The sequence below is a fragment of the Anopheles ziemanni genome, unplaced genomic scaffold, assembly GCF_943734765.1.
Source record: "Anopheles ziemanni unplaced genomic scaffold, idAnoZiCoDA_A2_x.2 scaffold_12_ctg1, whole genome shotgun sequence".
In the NCBI taxonomy this organism is placed as follows: domain Eukaryota; kingdom Metazoa; phylum Arthropoda; class Insecta; order Diptera; family Culicidae; genus Anopheles; species Anopheles ziemanni.
The window spans coordinates 645005-665504 of record NW_026690043.1 but is presented as its reverse complement, the minus strand read 5'-3'; the positions used below and the strand labels follow the sequence as shown (position 1 = coordinate 665504).

General features: G+C 39.2%; 1 protein-coding gene across 1 annotated transcript; it reads left to right on the top strand.

The window, feature by feature from the left end:
* Nucleotides 1–341: 341 nt before the first annotated feature.
* On the top strand, nt 342–5555 carry LOC131292837 (sulfate transporter). The gene is made up of 6 exons (XM_058320923.1): nt 342–784; nt 940–1052; nt 3365–3711; nt 3773–3883; nt 3954–4357; nt 4420–5555. Exons 1-6 carry the CDS (start codon nt 750–752, stop codon nt 5438–5440), a joined length of 2031 nt encoding a protein of 676 aa, XP_058176906.1. The 5' UTR covers nt 342–749; the 3' UTR covers nt 5441–5555.
* The last annotated feature ends 14945 nt before the right edge of the window (nt 5556–20500 follow it).

Genomic DNA, 20500 nt, shown 5'->3' with positions numbered 1-20500 from the left:
CGCATCGCGAGCGCAGACTTAAGCGAAGCGCGTTGTATCAACTATGTGGTTAATCAATTCCCTAGGGGGGAAGCGATGCGCTTCGTTTAATTTTTACTCATTTTCTTTTTTCCATTTTGCGCTCGCTCTCTTCGTCGCTCTCCCTTTTTGTATGTCACAAAGAGACTTCACATTTTCTTTCTCTTTATCGTGGTTTCAGATGTATTTACAGAACACACATTTCTATGTGTGAATAAGTTGGTGTCGGAGTCCGACAGTCAAGAAGTGCTCACAACTGATCAGGTTTAATGTACTTTCAGAACGCTTGTGACTGTCGATCGTGCAAGTGGCTAATAGCGCGCTGCTGCAGTTATTCGCTAAAGGCCGTCCTAACAGCCGAACCGAAGAGACACTGGTCACCGGTGCTTTTTTGTGTTGATAGTGCTGGTGTTAGTGTTCGAACACGAAGAACCAATGAATTTTGTAAGGATTCTCAAAACGCACTAGCATCGGAGCAATAACAATAGTTATCAGTAACCGAGAAATGTAATCTGTCATTTCCATGGTCAATCGCATCGCATATGAACCAGAGTGTTATGCAAGTGTTAAAAGTAAACTACCACTACCTCGTGTGTAAAGAAATCATTGTTATTATCATTTGACTGTTTGAATGTAGTGAACCTCAATCTACTTTGTGGTTATTCACGTTATTTATTCACAACGAAAGTTACACCAATCTAAGACACCTAAGCGGAGCGGTTGGTAACAGTATGATCAATCAGAAGACGCCACTTGAAGATGGCAGGTTTGTGTTAATTACAGTTTCCCAGTTTGGCTACCTTTGCTATAGCAAAAGAATAACGCAAGACGAAACCGGGGCCAGTTCAAATTGTTGTTTAATTTTTCCCTTTATTTATTCCTCTTCCGACCGACACGAAAACTTCAATGGCTTCGTGAAAGAACATCAAAGGAAACACCACAATACAGTGAACTGTCCTATCTCGTGTCTAGGCAATGTCTTCATCAGGAGGCTTTTAATCAGCTGTCTCAGTACGAACGTCTTAAACCAACTGGTAAGTGCAATTAGCAGTAGTATTATACAGTACAGTATTTAGCTTTCGTGTTTTCTGTCGCACGAATGATAAGAAGATTTAGATGAATTATGATAATGCCTGCAACAGAGTAGTAGCTACACTATGGAAAAATTGTACCCTGGCCCCCACTTTGACGGCCGCCAAATTCACGGTGTCACAACGCTTTCCGACCGGCGCGTTTGCACTAGTTCCTCCGTATCTGGCCGCCCTGTTTGATAATTCTTTTTCAATCTTTATTAGAATTTACGAACGAACAGCAACGCGCCCTGTGGAATTTGTTTACTTTCCATTTGATATTTGTTTACATTCAGTAGTCTGTGGTGCGTGTCTGGTGACAGCGTTGACAGCACATCAAAATGATGTGATAGGATGCAAACTGAAGCGGAGCCATTACATCTATAGATGTAGCCGGCCGTCAGAGTGTTAATTCGCTGATTATCCAAAATACATTATTCGATTAATCTAGTCTTACTACTCAAGCTCGAGTTGGACAGTTGCTTGACATGGTTGAAAATTATGATCACTAGATATTGAGCGTTATCGCCAGCAACAAAATTATCGTGGTTGACATATTTTTTTATTCACAATTTAGCTACATGTTATTAGCATTGCAATAAGATTGTTTTCCCATTTTCATAGTTTCATACTTAGCATATCTTACGCAATATAAGTAAACAATGAGTTAATGGGGCCCATGCAAGGCACATTTGAAAGCAATTTTCGTCGTATAATGTTAATTTGCCGAGCAAATTTAAATAACAAAAACGAGCGCAATTGGGGAGCCAGTCTATTTTTCACGTAATCAAAAAGGTACAGGTTGCTACAGATCACTCTCGTTAGTGTGGGTGTGTTTTTGAAGAAAAAAACGGAATAAGCTTGTTTATTGATTATTATCGATACAAATGAACGATTTGAAATTATTATGGGAAGTTTTCAGTAGACAACAGCATTGTGAGAAACCTTGGTAAACACGTTAAGCGCTACGTCGGTCCCGTGGGGCCGACAGTGTTCTTTCCCGTAAGCCGGCGTCGGTCTGCTCGGACCGACAGAGCCCGTTAGGTAGGCCGGCGTTTCTACGAAAACTTGTGAGACAAAACCATTGCCAACCAATGTAGTTGTTCGCTGTGAAAACTACGCATCCATTGTTAAAAAAGGACTACGTTACATTCACAACTGTTTTTTTTTTTTTTGTACACATAATGACTGATATATGAGGTTACCTGTGCATCACGACGAATCTCGAGTCTGGCATTATCCGGTATTATGACCGGCTGACCACTGATCTATAATAATATACCGTCTTTCGGTCACAGAAACTCTCTTCGGAGAAAGGCCTTATTTCCACTAGGTGATGTCGTGCCACATACTAATAATAATGACTGATAAGGCTTATATATATATGAGCTTCCAGTTCTTGTTGTTTTCCAAAATAGGCTTACTTCTACGCGTACAGAAATTTGGTGTGGGTGATGAAGTTCAGATGCACATTTCCGATGCATGTAATTTATTTATTTATTTACTTGGTAATTGGTATGACTAACTATACAGGTTCATCCCACAAACAAAATAATTTTTTCACAATTGTCTCTTTTAATGTTCAAGTTTTCTATATGCCGGTTGTTGTTGTTTTCTACAATAAGGAACGTATTGCGCAAACGCAGCGTATATTTTACAAACAAGTTAAATTTCTCCATACCGTCTCATACTGAATTCCTTCCAAGCCATCAGACTATCTTGGTACCGCCTCCTCAGAATGCAATAGCCAGCAATGGTCGGTTCTTTTGGTAACCGTTTAACACGTTGACTTCTACTCTGTTTTCATTAATAATTTGTTTATTGCTATCATTTTTGATAAAATTTGATTGTAACATTGGTTTAATAAACAACAATTTTCGAAAAAAGAACAAAGACTAGGCTTCCCAAAGGATACAAATTGTTGTATTTAAGCATTCATTCATGTTGTATTTAAGCAGCAGGGGGTCGCGCCAGCCGTGCGGTAGCGCCGGTTAGAATATCGGCCCATGAGCGCCGGGATTCTCACCACCTCTCGACGGCGTGGGTTCGAATCCCAACCGAGACCGAGCCCCCTCCCCTGTACGAGAGGACTGACTATTCACGTACAACAGGGAAAACAAGACTCGTAACCCCTTAATGGGCAGGCATGACCAAGAGGTCGTTACGCCAAGAATACGAAACATTCATAAATTTTGTTAACCATATAAATGTTCCAGAACATTATTCAAGTGGCATTACAGGGCACATAATTTATTGTATTTTTCTTTTTTTTTTAGCCATCGACTCAATTGGATCTTCTGTTCGAGATTTTCGATGTATTTCTACTCTTAAGGCGTTTTTCCCAATCATACAATGGCTTCCGAAATATTCTCTTAAACACGATCTCTTCAGTGATATGACTGCTGGACTGACAGTAGCCGTTCTGCAAATACCACAAGGAATGGCCTACGGAATACTTGCAGGTGTTGCCGCTAACGTGGGTCTGTACATGGCTTTTTTCCATTCACTCGTTTATGCCGTGATGGGCACATCGCGCCACATTTCGATGGGAACATTTGCTGTGACAAGTTTAATGACTGCCAAAATCGTGGCAACTTACGCGACGTTTGTTCCTACGTTAGCGGTATGATTGTTGAAGTCTATCGTTCTCCGTAACAATTATACAAATTAATGACTTATTGCAGCTCAATGAAACTGTTGGCGCAATAGATCCTGCGATAGATCCTATAGCAGAAGCGGTATACACACCTATCCAAGTGGCAACGGCTGTTTCATTCGTAGCTGGGATAATTTATGTGAGTATGCTTTATTGAGATATTTATAAATAACCTGCCAATTTTACATGTTTTATTTAATTTATTAAAGTTTGCCATGAGTGCAGCACGGTTAGGTATGCTATCTTCATTACTAAGCGAACCGTTAGTCAGTGGTTTTACAACAGCAGCTGCCGTGCACGTTATGGTCAGTCAACTCAAGGATCTACTAGGAGTTTCTATTCCTCGCTATAAGGGAGCTTTCAAAGTTATTCTGTCGTTAAGAGATATCTTCGATCAAGTTCCAAATGCCAATCTGACAGCTGTGTACACGTCCCTGGTCGTTATTTTTTTTATGATTTTCATGAACGAATATCTCAAACCTTGGCTCTCTACTAAGTGTCGATTTCCAGTACCGGCAGAACTAATGGCTGTCGTTGGAGGCACAGTAGTATCGTATCTGATAAGACTTGGTCCTGATTTTGGCGTTGGATTAGTTGGATCCATACCAACCGGGTATGTATGAATGTTCAATGGAGGTAGTGTATTATAATATTAATCTTATTTTTATGTTCTAGCCTTCCAGCACCTCAATTTCCTCCGCTTGCATTAATCAAAGCTGTTGCCGTTGACAGTATAGCTGTAACGATCGTAGGGTATTCAATTGTCATGTCCATGGGAATGATTTTTGCTCAGAAGGATAACTATGAGGTGCGCCCTAATCAAGAATTAGTAGCCCTAGGAGTTACAAATGTGATTGGATCAATGTTTTCATGCATCCCAACCGCTTGTTCACTGTCTCGATCGTTGATTCAGCACCAAACTGGGGGGAAAACTCAAATAGCCGCCGTTTTTTCTTCCATGATAATGCTAGTAGTTTTACTTTGGGTTGGACCTTATTTCGAAAGTCTCCCACGATGCGTGTTAGCGGCAATTATTGTTGTTGCTTTAAAGGGTATGCTTATACAAGTATATCATATAAAAAAATTCCAACGAGAGGGAAGCTTAGAACTTTTCGTGTGGTGTGTTACGTTTCTATCAGTAGTTATCATCGACATAGATGTAGGGCTGCTAATCGGCGCAGCATTCTCATTACTTGCACTTTACGTCAAAGGCTGGAGGACATACTACAGTGTCCTTGGAACAGTACCAGATACCGCAATTTATGTTGACATTGGTAGTCACCAGCGGGCGGAAGAGCTACCGCACATAAAAATCTTCAAATTTACTGGAGCAATAAATTTTGCGAACAAAACTAATTTCAAAAAAGCATTGTACAAAAAAACGAAAATCCTTCAACGTTACAATCCATCGTTGATTCCGCGCTACAACGGAGAATCTACTAGCTTAGAGTCAACTAAAACGGTAATTATAGATTTGAGTAGTGTACCTCACGTTGATACTGCGGCTTGCAAAATGCTTACAGAGGTCAAACAACAATTAGAGAAAATCAACGTCGACCTACTGCTTGCTACTCCCGCTGATTGCGTCTACGATGCGCTATTGCATGCAGAATCGATAGGAGAAGGAGGTTTCCTTATATTTCCCACCATACATGATGCTGTAATACATGCACAGGGAGAAATTTCGGCTGTATAGCAATCTTATCTGAAAGTAATGTTTATGTTGTACAATAACATTTATATTAAAATAGTTTTTCAATGAAAAACCAATCTGTGTGCCTTCTCTATGAAAAATCAAGATAGAGCATGTTTGCAATGATTACCGACTGTAGTTATAAAATACGTTTGGTTTGGCGGAAGGGAAGAGCACACTTAACGTATAGGAAGAGATCACCCACAGCAGAAAAATGTAATAGGATTTTAAGTGAACATTTTTTGATGTCCTTGGTAAAAACTTGAATTTATGAATCAGTTTAGAAAGAACAAATAATTGAGAATTACAAATAACACCTGGCTAAGGGGGTCCGCGACAGCCGAGCGGTAGCGCCGGTTAGAAAATCGGCCCATGAGCGTCGGGGCTCACCACTTCGACGGCGTGGGTTCGAATCCCAACCGAGACCGGATCCTCCCCTGTACGAGAGGACTGACTATCCACGTACTACAACAGGGAAACAAGTCTCGTAAGCCCTTAACGGGCAGGCATGACCAAGAGGTCGTTACGCCGAGAAGAAGAAGAAGACCTGGCTAAGGGTACGTGGCATGAATGAACTGGGAAGATCAATTTGTTGAAGCGAGCACCAGTAAGTATGATTGATTTACTCATAGATTATGTTGACTCTGAATATTCCGAAATGTATGTAACCTCTGGATATTCCACGTGTGGTAAGTTCGAGTGTTTTCGCCCGTCTATTAAAGTTTTGCCCGCTAGGCAGCTCGAAATATCGTCTTAAAAACGTCTACGCGCGAACAAATCCCGCTAGGCGATTTCGAACAAATCGTCCTAAAAAACGTCCTACGTGAAATAAACATCGAGCAGTTTTGTATGGTGAGTAGAACGACTGCTCAGACGTTTGTTTGCATGTAGAACGTTTTTAGGCCGATAATTCGAGCTGCCTAGCGGGACGTTCTATTTTAAAATTAAAAAGTTTTTATGCATTCACCTTCCCGGATGTCGCAAAATATTAATCGGACAGAGATGAACGATAGGAGATCAATAATGAAAGAGTGTGCTAGCAACACCCGCATAATTCGCTCCCAGATTATGACTGCGTTGGCGATCCCGTTCTGGCACACTTGAACTGATAGCGCGCTGGTCTCCTTCAGCAGCTCTCCCGGGAGAGCGCTGTGTAACATTGAGAGATCGCATGTTGTGTTCTCTCGCAGCAATGCTGTAGAACGAGAGCACTTCCTCAGTGCTCATAGCAAACGTTAAAACAGAATGCAGTCCTACTCTTACTCCTTGATAATTGGTACTCGGACATCCTGATCCTGTTCACAGCAAAGCAAAACGAGTTGCGCCCGAACCTGCAGTAACAGGCAGTGAATTTCTACTCCTTCCTTACCGGGCCGCTACACGAACCGAAAACTCCAACCGAGAACTCAAAAACCGTATAAGTTTACGTCAAAATCTTCTCGGTTCGTGTAGCCGCGTTTTGTGGTACCAATTCTGTGAGCCACGCTACACGAGCCGCAAACTCAAAACTTTGCGGCGCAACGAGGTTTTTGTTTTTGATTTTTCAGTTAACTCAAAAATCTTCCTTCAAAGCAAACAAGATCTTATTTCAATTCACACAAAAAGTAAAAGATGGATAATCTGTTGAAGTGTGGCTAACTACCCTATCGCGGGTCATCGAGTTGAGTACCCAAAACTTGCAACAACGCAACAGGCGTATTGTGCGGAGGCAAGAAGATGGCAACCGTTTGCTGGACAATACTGTAGCAGAGCAAGCAAATGAAACTATAATTAACTTTCTTCGCATGAAGAAGGAAGATTTTGATGTTCTCAAGTTACATAAAAAGTGGTAGAATAAAATATTTTAATCTTTATCATTAAACTTTTTGAAACTTTTAGATTTTGGAATCAGTTGGTGGGCCGGACTTTGCGAACCCCTGATCTATAGTGAATTTATAATTGATATTCTAGCTATAAAATAACAAAATATTAACTAACCGTAACTACAAAAGAAACACGTAAATTTATCACCATATGTTCGTTTATTTTGTTTTTGAGATTTGTTATGTTTACATTTATTTCTTTTTCGTCTTCTTCTTCTGACGCATTTGAGTTTTCGGTTAGCTGCCAAAAACTTCTCGGGTGCAGTTTTCAGCTCACGGAGCTGAAAAGTTTTTGACGTAAACTTCTCGGTTGTTCTCCTCTTCTCGCCGAGAAGTTTTTGAGTTTTCGGGTCGTGTAGCGGGGCTCTTAAGTTTGATAATGAATTATAACACTCCGACTCAACTAACTTATTATATATTGACAATTTTCATATAAAATAATAAATCCTGTTTTCGCTGTTCAAGTAATACGGTAAAGTATAAAATAAATTAAATGAAAATATAAATTTTCAAAATAAAAGTTTATCCGTAAACGTACTAAAAAATAAAAAATAATGTATGTTAAATGAGATATGTATTTATGTATCAGTTTTTCGTTTTTGTCGTTATTCGCATAGCATCGTAGATGGCGATCGAACTGAGAGCAATCTTGATGTAATGCGAATAACGATAAAGACGAAAAACTGATACATAAATACATATGTCGTTTAACATACATTATTTTTTTATTTTTTAGTACGTTTACGGAAAAACTTATTTTGAAAATTTATTTTTTCATTTAATTTATTTTTGTATGGGAGTGAAACAAATGAAGATAGAGTAAAAGAGTGAATGAGGCCCCGGGCTTGGTTTTTTCGGTCGTGGCTACACCTCTTGTGCGACGATATACCTAAACGTATGTAATTGGTGATACATTAATTCGTTAAATTCAACCTACGAGTGTTTAACCTTCAGGTCTACGACCAAAAATACCTACGTTAACATACGACCGCCTACCCGGGTAGGCCATACGTTTTGTATGGGGGTTTGCATTTTGCTGTGCTTCAAAGCTAATATCTTTTGTTCTAGATGCCGTAGTGAGTTGAAATTTTCAGTAATGATACTTAAGAATGTTTTCTAACACATCCCATTCAAATAATAATATTAAAAATTCGATAAGTAAGTAATTTTTTCATTCAAATATATTTTATCCCATGGATCTACAATCGCCAACTCTGTAAACCATACATTTTCAATAAGTTATTGTGTTTGTTTATACTTCTTAAGTTTCTGGTGAAGTAACTTCTTGGTGCCTTCAACATTTTTGACTATAAATTGAAATTTCAAAGATGTAGAAATATTTTTCTATTAAATTTTACCTTTTGGAAATGTTCATGTTCCTCAGTAAATACAGTGGCATATCTGGAGGAAATTCTTCATTATACATTGTTACAACTAATATTTAAGCCTTAACATTTTAAAACTTAGCTCATATACATAAATTCGATCGTTTTGTTTCAAACGATAACAGTTTCTTTTGTATTTAATTCAAGCCGTTGCATCATGATTTTCTTGCAATTAAAAAATAATTATTTTGTGTAGAAAATTATGAAAGTTCACCTAGAATGCTTTCGTTGCCGCTGTGTGGTCCAAAATGTAGCATAATTTGCATATTTGTACATCGTCTTCGAGTTTATCTCATTACTAATTGTTCGAGGAGTTCGAGGAGTAAAACAGTCTTTCAAAGTGTGTCTTAGATAAATTTGGATTGTTTTCAATATAAATATAAAAAGAAAAACCAGAGAGGCACCTCCTTTCACCTACTGGTGGTTGGTCTTGGTACAGAAAAATATAAACTCTCGTACAAAACGTATGACTTACCCGGGTAGGCGGTTGTAGATTTAAGGGGTATAAATAGAAAAATGGTGTAAAAAAAATACTTAGAATAAAAATAAAAGGTCGGTTTTCGGCAGAATGATAGAGAACATGTTGCTTGAGGCATTCCAGGAATTTCGAGTCGATATAGCTGTTCAATTCGAAGTAATTGCAAAATAAAAGGGCAAAACTTACCCAGGTAGGCGGTTGTAGATCTGAAGGTTAAACCATAGTGTTTACCAAGATTACTAAACACTAGACAGGTTGCGACAAGCAGAACATTTCTACCGGTTGACGATAAAAAAATGAAAGAAAAATTTGACAAACAAGTTGGAATGGTTTGTTGCGCTGCTATTTTCAATCAAAGAAGGCTTTAACCAGGTTATTAAAGTTAGCGGAGGGACAGATTAGGTACGGTCACACGAGACGAACCTTTGATGGCGAACCTTTCGCACACTATTACAACCGAATGCCAAAAAAAGGTTCGCCGAACCTTTTAGCGTTCACACGTAACGAATCTTTGATGTAGTTTCATTGATAGTTGGTAAGAATAAATCAAAGCAAACATTGTAAACAAATGGGGAAACCAAACGGAACTGTCAAAAAGGTTCGCGGCCCCGCTAGGCGGGTTCGCATGCAAGTTGTATTGCACTTGTTTCACCCAGGCCTCGGCCCACTAGTCAATTTAGCCGTTACCATACAAGTTTTCCCACCCCCGATCCCTCTTGGCCCATACTTCGGTCTTTGCACACAAGTTGTCGAGTATGCCATCTCTTTTTAGCGTGTAGCTCGTCATCGTCTGTCCCGCTCATCTGTATAAATCAACGTTCTGTCGGATCCAACCTGGGTCCCACTAGGCAAAAACTTGCATGAAAACTCCTAATTTGGTGTCACCTCGATTTCGCCCATACAAAATTTAGGAGAAGTTAGGAAAAGTTAGGAGTTTGAGCCACGGGCTTATGAGCGTGTGTAAGTGAGAACGTACAGCCCAGATCTATGCATGTGTTGGTGCGAACGATGGAATTTATGTATGTAGTAGTGATAAATTTCTTTCGGTTGGCGCCACAAAACACGAATGTCAAAATTAAAATTCGAAGAATTACTGTTTATTTATCAACAATCGCTATTTGGCAGTGAACATTTTTTGGCTCCCAATACGTAAGGTAAGATTTCCTCACTTTTCATTACTTAATTATTTTGAAATAATACAATGTAATACTTACAATAATACTTACACAAATTTCAGATGACTTCACCTAAAAAGGGGGATATTAATAACAATACGTTACCAGACTTTGGAAGAGAGTTCCGCTCAATTCGCTGGGCCATATCACGAGTAAAAATTGATGCGGACATTTCTAATGCGAGGCTTGAGGAGCTCCACGTAAAAGTTGAAACCTTACGACAATGTTCCAACAATTTTTGGCAATCCACGCCAGCACGCCAGTGGAAAATTCCATATCCAAGCCAGTGGAAAATTCCATATCCAAGTCAGTGGTAAATTCGCCAACAGCTGTAGATTCGTTTTGCACAGCAGAGATCGTCGAGGAGATAGATTTCCTGGAGGAGAGATTGGAGGAAAAAGCAATGCAAAGCAATTTTAAAAAGTGGATAAAGCGGTCCATTCGTGAAGGGTTAGCAAAGCAGCGAGCCTGCGACGCACTAAGCACGGTAGCCATTTTACAATATAATTGTAAAACAACAACACATAACACTTACCTAAGACTGAGCCAGCAGGTGCCGGAACCGAACCGGAGCCCGACGGCTGCATTTCAATATATTCTGCATCGCAAGCTCGTTCTTCTTCCTCTAGATATCGGCGACGCTTCCGATAGATGGATGATCTCGAAGTCATGTTGAATTGTTGCTTCGGGATTGCTCTTTTCCTAAAAAGATTCAAAACATAGGTTAGTTCTATTCGCTTGTTGTTTTGTTTCTGAGCCGGGTTCTCGAACTTGTCATTTTTTCACTGACCTTCTTTCCACGCACGGTTCCACTAACACAGACAAATTTTTGAATCGCTGTGTCCAGACACGGGAAGTTATGTTCATACTGTTGAATTTAGGATTAGACACGAAAGACGGTTTTGAAATTAACGCACGTTTATTCCACGGTTTGCTACAACTGATACTGACACGAGCGTTTACCGTGCTTTTTATACAGATGGTCAAAGTTCATACATATAGAAGGTGTACCCTTGTCACCATCGCGGTTTAACATATGATTGACACTTCTCCTGTCATTTGATGCTTGTATGAACAGTACATTCATGTCAACCTACATATGTCAACACTCCTCCTCATGAATCTAATGTTCATTCCGTTACTAACTTGCTAATACCGAGTCCTATCGAGAGTTCTTTAATCTTTTGTGCCCCTAGTAGTTTGGTTAATATGTCGGCTAGCATTGCTTCAGAAGCACAATACTTTAATTCAATAACTTTCGTGTTACAAAGATCTCTAGCACTCCTCCTCAACGTTTACACACACTACCAAAGATTCAAATTTTTACTAAACTTTGAATGTTTCACCGTTCCTAACGGCTTGGTAAAGATATCCGCAGTCATATCTTCAGTGGGACAATACCGCAGGGTCACTACATTCCTGTCTATCAAATTCTTTACATAACTTTGTTTCGTTTCTATATGTTTTGACCTTCTAGTAGTCTTTCCTGTTCCTGCAAAACTTATACATGATTGATTGTCTTCATGTATTATTGTCGGTCCACTTATATTTTCTCGCATATCTTCTAGGAGACGCCTTTGCCATACTATTTCCTGACATGCCTCAGTAAGTGCGCAATATTCAGCCTCCATGGATGATAAACTTATGCAACTCTGACGTCTACTTGTCCATGATACTACTCCTCCTGCGTAAAAGATCATAAACCCTGTAGTAGATTTCCTACTATTAACATCTCCTGCCCAATCTGCATCCGAAAATCCTTCAAGTGTTTGATGCGATTTGCCTCCGAGATGTAAAAACCAATTCCTTGTACCTTTCAAGTACCTTACAACTCGCTTTGCCGCTACATAATCCTTTTCGGATGGTTCGCTGAACTTTCTTCCAAGTATTCCAACACATGCCGCAATATCAGGTCTAGCGCAATTTGCAATATACATTAGGCTGCCTACAATGCTCCTATACTGGGTACCTTCTTTCAAAGTCGTACTAGGTTTTTCATCTCGGAAATAACCTTGATCCATTGGTGTCTTTGCCACTTTAGCGTCTGTTAGTCCAAGTTTTACAATCAATCCATCGATATGATTTTGAGCGCCAAGACTAAAAATACCTTCACTATTTCGTGATACCTGAAGCCCTAGAAAGTTTTTAACTTCACCTAACATATTGATATCAAAATGATCTTTCAATTCCTTGTAGATACTCGTTATTTCACTTTCGTCTTTACAAACAATTAGCAAATCGTCTACATATACCACCAAATATGTTATTATGGCCTTGTTTTCACGAATAAAAAGACATGGATCTGCTTCACTTGCAATAAACCCTAGTTTTTCAACTACATTACAAAGAGCTATATTCCAACATCTTGCCGACTGCTTCAGACCATATATGCTTTTTCTTAGACGGCAAACTTTTCCTTCTTGACCAACTATTTCATAACCAACTGGTTGACGCATATATATTTCCTCATCTATATTACCGTGTAGATACGCTGTAGCTACATCAAGATGTTTTGCGTACAATTTATCTCTTCCTGCAATTGCTAGCAGTGTACGCACCGTATTGTATCGCGTCACAGGGGCAAAAGTTTCATCATAATCGGTACCGTGAACCTGGCTAAAACCCTGCGCTACTAACCGCGCTTTGAAACGAATTACTTCTCCTTTTTCATTTATTTTCCGCTTAAAAACCCAGCGGCTTCCAATAACTTTCTTACCAACCGGTAGTTCCACCAAATCCCATGTGCCATTCCTTTTATGCGACTTCAGCTCGTCCTCCATAGCAGCCTTCCATGCTTTCGAATCCGCTGATTCAAAAACTTCTTCAACTGTAGTGGGCTCCTCCTGAACTGCTGCATCTACTAAACAAGCAAACCTAGCTGGCAGCTTGCCTTTAGTAGTTCGGGTTGACCTTCTCGTAACGCCTTCATCAGGAATTGCATCTTCGTAATAATCTTCCTCAGAATCCTGTTCACCAACAGATTCGTCGTTTGCCGGAATGCCTTGATTATCTTCAACGACTACAGGAAGTTCAGATTCTTCGCGCACGACATTGTCCATCACACGCCTTTCCAACGATATTAATACTTCACTCGATGACGATCGGTTTTCTTCACATGGCACCGCACCAAAACTGTTAAGAAATTTCACATCCCGACTGATTATTATCTTTTTAGTCGTCACATCAATCAATCTATACGCCTTAGATTTCTCGCTATAGCCCATCAGCTTAAGTTTCTTTGCCTTTTGATCAAATTTTTCACGCTTCTGACTGGGTATATGGCAGTACACATCGACACCAAACGGACGAATATGTTTTAAATCCGGTTTCATACTATGCCAGCGTTCATAAGGTGTCACTGTTATGGTACGTGATGGCAGACGATTTTGCAGATAGTTTGCTGTTAATATGGCTTCACCCCAGAACCGATGATCGAGTCCTGCTTGAATTAACATACATCGAGCCATTTCCACTAAATATCTGTTCTTTCGTTCAGCCGTACCATTTTGTTGAGGTGAATACGGAGCGGATAGTTGACTAACAATACCATTGTTCTTCAAAAACTCTTTGAATTCTTTTCCAGTGAATTCACCTCCGTTATCCGAACGCAAAACCTTCGGTTTAGTACTGAACTTGTTATATACCAGTTCAACATATTCACGCAGCTTACTCAACGTTTCCGATTTCTTTTTCAGTAGATAAACTACTGTATATTTGCTGAAATCATCGACAAACGTTAGGAAATAACTTCGTCCACCTAGTGTTACCGTCCGCATTGGACCACATATATCCGTATGTACCAAGTCCATTACACTGGTTGATTTACTGCTTGAAGCCTTTGGAAAAGGTACACGATGCATTTTTCCACTAACGCACACTTCGCATATTTCCGTACAATTACACGGCCGAATCACCATCCCAGCCACTAACACGGAAAGATTCTGCAATGCGTTCATATCCCTATGACCCAGCTTTCGATGCCAATCATGAATACACTCACCATCACTCGCGAGAGACACACTTTGACGACTCAGTTTAAGCACGAAGAGGTTTTGTGTAATAAATGCCACACAAACAATAACTCTGTTCTTGCTTATAGTTGCACACTTCTTGTCAAAACTAACTGTGTAACCTTTCGCCACTAACTGTTTAACCGACAACAGATTAGCTTTCATACTCGGAACCAAGAACACATTGTGTATAATGATCGTGCGCAGCCTATTGTCCTTGTCCATAGTAATAATTCTTCCCGAACCTTTACCAACACACAACACTTTTTCACCATTCGCCACACTTATTTCATCGCGAAAATTGCTATCAAATGTGTCAAAAAAGCTGCGGCTATTCACGATGTGACACGTTGCTCCAGAATCTAAAATCCATACACCAGATTCTAGTTCGTCGATCATGGAAAACGCCCATTCGCTGGAATTGCCATTTTCTACAGCACTGTTCGCACTTTGACGATTGCTATTCTTGTTCTTTTTCCACTGCTTCCATTTTGTACAGTCTGCCTTTTTGTGTCCGGGCTTTTTGCAGAAATAACACGTGGCTTTCTCTCTTCTATTATCCGTATGAAGAGCTGCTTGTTCGCTTCCAGAACCATCAGGAAACGATCGATTTTGTTTCTTAAGCCACTCATCGATCAACTTTCCTTTGACCAAATCTAAAGTTAAATCGGCATCTGGCCTGACTTCAAGAGCTGTTACTAACGTCTCATACTCGTCGGGTAGACTACTGAACAAAATGGCGACAAGCCATTGTTCGTTCAACACGTCGTTCTCTTGTAGCCCGTTTAACCTCTCCACCAGGTCGGTCAACGTAGCAATGTGCTGTTCCATATTGCCATCCTGCTCTAACCTTAGTCGGCATATTTTACGCATTAACGACACTTTTGTGCTCAAAGTTCTTTTCACGTGCACTTTTTCCAAGTTTTCCCATGCCTCTTTCGCGGATTTTGCTTTTCTAATATGTACCAACTGCCCATCATCGACCGCTAATCCGATCGTAGCCATGGCATGCTGATCCTTCGTTGTCCATGCGGGAGTAGGTGGCTCTGGTTTCGTACCAATAATAGTCTCCCAACTATCCTCCTTTATGAGCAGAAGCTTCATTTTAAACGACCAATTTTCATAATTGACAGCGTTCAGCTTAATAAAGGATGCCATTTTCTCCGCCATTTTGCACCGATCACAATAAGGTTTACAAGTAGCACTAGAACTGCTCGCCCAATAATAAAGGAATGCGCAAAACAAGTTTACGAGGACAGACGCGGGAGCAAAGCAAAATAACTCAATTTTCAGGAATCGTTCCTGGGCCCATAACCTGTTGAATTTAGGATTAGACACGAAAGACGGTTTTGAAATTAACGCACGTTTATTCCACGGTTTGCTACAACTTTTTTTTTTTTTTTTTTTTTTTTTTTTTTTTTTTTTTTTTTTTTTTATTTAAGAGATTTTGCGCCTTAACGGCGACATTCATCTCTAATTTTTTGCTACAACTGATACTGACACGAGCGTTTACCGTGCTTTTTATACAGATGGTCAAAGTTCATACATATAGAAGGTGTACCCTTGTCACCATCGCGGTTTAACATATGATTGACACTTCTCCTGTCATTTGATGCTTGTATGAACAGTACATTCATGTCAACCTACATATGTCAACACATACCACCCGGGTTGGATCCGTCAGAACGTTGATGCAAAGACCGAAGTATGGGCCAAGAGGGATCGGGGGTTGGAAAACTTGTATGGTAACGGCTAAATTGACTAGTGGGATGTTCGGATATTTGAATTTTAGTTAGTTACACATTTTAACTTTTGAGCGGATTCAAGGTGGAAAGAACGGTATTAGAGTCATCCTGTACGAGTAAAAAACTTTCGTATTGTTTCGAACTATCATTTTGTGGAAGACCGCAAGATCGTTCCAGCTACCGTTCGTGTGTAAGGACCTTAAATCATCTTCATAAGGTCCCAGATGAGCCATCGGCATCAGAAAGTTACGAGATGATGCGCAAACGATTTTTCTTCCATGGTCGTCACCCATTTGGATTGTTCCCAAAAAGAGTGATTCATCTGGTGAACGAAAATGGAGACTTGTTATTAATTACCGCAAGCTTAACGTTAAAACAATAAGTGATCGTTATCCTATACCTAACATCACAGAGATATTGGATAAACTTGGAAGGTGTATTTACTTTTCAACGCTCGACTTGGCAGCGGGGTTTCACCAGATTGAAGTTAATGACAAAAATATTCAAAAAACCGCGTTCAGTGTGGATAATGGCCACTACGAGTTTGTGAGAATGCCATTCGGGCTGAAAAATGCTCCATCGACTTTTCAGAGAGTAATGGATAATATTCTAAGGGAGCATATCGGAAGAAAATGTCTAGTCTACATGGATGATATTATCGTTTTTTCCACAAGTTTACAAGAGCATATAATCAATTTGAAAGCAGTATTTCAAACGATAGAAAAATACAACTTAAAAGTTCAACTTGGAAAGAGTGAATTTTTGAAAAAGGATGTAGCATTCCTTGGGCACATAGTGACACCCGACGGCGTTAAACCCAACCCGGACAAAATTTCTGTAATTCAAAACTGGGCTATACCAACAACGGAAACAGATCTCAGATCATTCTTGGGAGTCATTGGCTACTATAGGAAGTTTATCAAAGACTTTGCCAAGATAACTAAGCCTCTCACAGCTCAGCTACGAAAAGGAGAGTCTATTGCACACTCCAAAGATTTTATATCCGCATTTGAAAAATGCAAAACTATTTTGACGAGTAGTCAAATATTAATTTATACAGATTTTGAAAAACCGTTTACACTAACAACTGATGCATCAAAATATGCTATTGGAGCGGTTGGTCAAGACAAACCAATTGCTTTTGCTTCACGAACGCTCTCCAAACATGAAGAAAATGACTCTACCATAGAAAAAGAATTACTGGCTATTGATTGGGCTTGTAAATACTTCCGGCCATATTTGTTTGGTAGAAAATTCATTTTATATACCGATCATAAGCCATTAACGTATGGACTAAACTGAAAAGACCCTCATAGCAAACTCGTTAGATATAAATTGAGATTAGAAGAATATGATTATGAGATACGACACCGATCTGGTAAACAAAATGTTGTTGCAGATGGCTTATCGCGAATAAATTTGAATCCGGAAATTAATAGTTCTAGTATGAATGCTCATTCAGCAGATACTGATGATAGTAGCTTTATTCAAATGACTGAGCTACCATTGAACTTTTTCAAAAATCAAATTGTTTTAAAATTTGGCGAGCACAAACGCACCAAGAAATATTTCCACGCACATTTCGGCATACTATAACAAGATTTAACTTTAATGAGTCTGAATTAGTAAAAATCATAAGAGATCTTACCGATGCTTCTCGAATTACATGCATACTTTGCCTTACGCAAATTATGACCCTGTTACAAGAAGCGTTCAGAAAATATTTCGCTCGCACCAAAGCTTCAAAACTACGAATAACACAAGCTATTCTTACTGATTTATTTACTCTCGTACACCAGAGGAACAGAATGAAATAATCGCTCAAACACACGATCGAGCGCACAGAGGTGTAGGTGAAAATCATTCTGTTATAATTAAAAGTTGGTATTTTCCAAAAATGAAAAACAAAATAAGATCATTTGTGAACCTGTGTGAGATTTGTTTGGAAAATAAGTACGATAGGAAGCCTTATGAAATCAAATTAGCAGAAACACCGATACCTCAAAAACCTCTCGATATAGTTCACATGGACATTTTTATATCTTTGCCAAATCTTTTCCTAACGGCCGTTGATAAATTATCCAGATATGCGATGATTGTTCCGCTGAAATCACGCTCTGTTCCAGATGTCAAACGTAGTGTGTTGAAATTAATTGCGACGTATGGAACTCCTAAAATGGTAGTTTGTGACAATGAATTATCCTTCAAATCCGTGGAAATACGAGAACTTCTAGACAATTTAAATGTACAAATGAAATTCACACCGTCTAATCATAGCGAAGAGAATGGAATTGTCGAAATATTTCATTCGACTCTTTCAGAGATATTTTTATGTATTAAAGAAAAGTATAGTGACTGCACCGATAAGGAGATTTATAAAATAGCAGCATCACTGTACAATTCATCCATACATCAAGCTATTAAAGCGAAACCAATTGAAGTATTCTTTGGGATCAAGGATGGCGATGAACAGCCACTCAATATTGACTCAATTATTAGAAATAGAGATGTAGTCTTTGACGATGTTATCGTAAATCTTAAAAACTATCAAAATAAGTGCAGAGATCTAACGTTAACAAAGAGGATGAACCCGAATTAAAAGAAAATGAAACCGTGTACAATAAGATTCAAGGCATAAGAAATAAGAAAAGAAACAAAAGAAAGAAATGTATAGACCATAGGAATATAAGATTACATAAGATTAAAATTAAAAGAATAAGAAAGCGGCTGTGACTTAGGCAATAGCTTGGAATGATAAGATTAGCTTAACGAACGAGGACGTCCGATCTTGCGCCCCGGAGTAGTTATAGTACGATACCCGGTTGACGAAAAATTTCAGATCATCCTGGTTTTGGGTCCCCGCATCCAAAAATCTGTACTTCTCCCCCCCTCAGCTCTATGATTAGAAATGAGAATGTGTGCGTTGGTCGTTTTCTTAGGGAGAGAGAGGGTGCGAATGCTTCTTATGCATATTCTATCCTTTGCAACCATGCAACGCCAAACTATCCCCAATATGCTTGCTGTGTCCTTATTCGCGTATACCAGGGGTCGGCAAAGTGCGGCCCGCGGCCAAATCCGGCCCGCCAAATGGTTTTATCCGGCCCGTAAGAATATTTAGGTGCTTCAAACCCATTCCAATTTTTATAGGATTTGTTCACGATGTCTGGTTTATTTTCTTCCTAAAAATGAAGATGAAAATTGCTTAACGAGGTGTTCCTGTTATATTTTTATCGAAAACATTTTAAATGTTTTATCTTTTACCACTTTTTATGCAACTTTGCTATTTAGAAGGTTCCACTCTCCATTACAAAGGGTATTACTTTGAAAACATTGATGCATCATTTAAAGCAGTTATGTCAAACTCGTTTGACCTCGCGGGCCACATTTCGACCCAAAATAGGTTCGCGGGCCAAAACGTAAAATTGATTAGATTGATGAAAATACAGTGACCGGCAGGAAAAAGTGCCCACTTCGAATTTTGTTGATTTTCGCTCAATAATTTTTTCTCAATCCAACTAAATATACTGCAAGTATTTTTCGTATATTGATTTACATATTTCACATAAAATCCACTAATGAGTAAGCGAAAACAAACATATTTTGATTTTGAGAAATAAATAATAAAAAAAAGAATCTAAAAAAACAGTGACAAGTGCCCACTTTTAAAATTAGAGCTTTGCATAAACTTTTCCATTGAGGGCTAACGAATTTATTGCGTTTTAATATTTTTTAGATTTGTTAGCACCATTTCTGATATTTATACATGTATGATCACGTGTTTAATTCATATTTGGTTGTATATATACAATTTGTTAATATCAGGTTTTGGTATCTCATTAATTTGAGTGTTACAAGAAATTACCTTGCATAAAATATGTTTTATGACACTCATTTACATTGAAGTAATTCATTCAAAGCACGAAATCCACAAGGCAGCGGTAGGAAAAATCACAATGAAATTTTAAACGTAGGCGGATCGCCCTGGTAGGGGAGACATGTGCAAAACAGATGCACGCATGGACACTAAGATCATTCGTGAGATCAAAAAAATACAAAAGTAACTGTCAGAGAGGTCATGGAAACACTTCACTCATCAGTTTTCGAAAGAACTATCCGTCGTCGGCTTGCTGCATACGGGTTACAGAGCAGACTTGCTAGGAGGCTTCTTTATATGAGCATGACCAATAAGGCCAAGCATCTTAAGCTCGCTGAGGAACATGCTGCTATGCCTCTAGAGTCCTGGTAAACGGTTCTGTGGTCTAACCAATCAAAATTTGAACTTTTTAATCGAAGATGGCATGAACGTATACAGCGCAGATCGGAGAAGGCAATGCTGCAGGTTCCCCACATCCAGGGCACAGTATGCCATGAAGGAGGCAATATGGTGGTCTGGTGTTGTTTTTCGTCC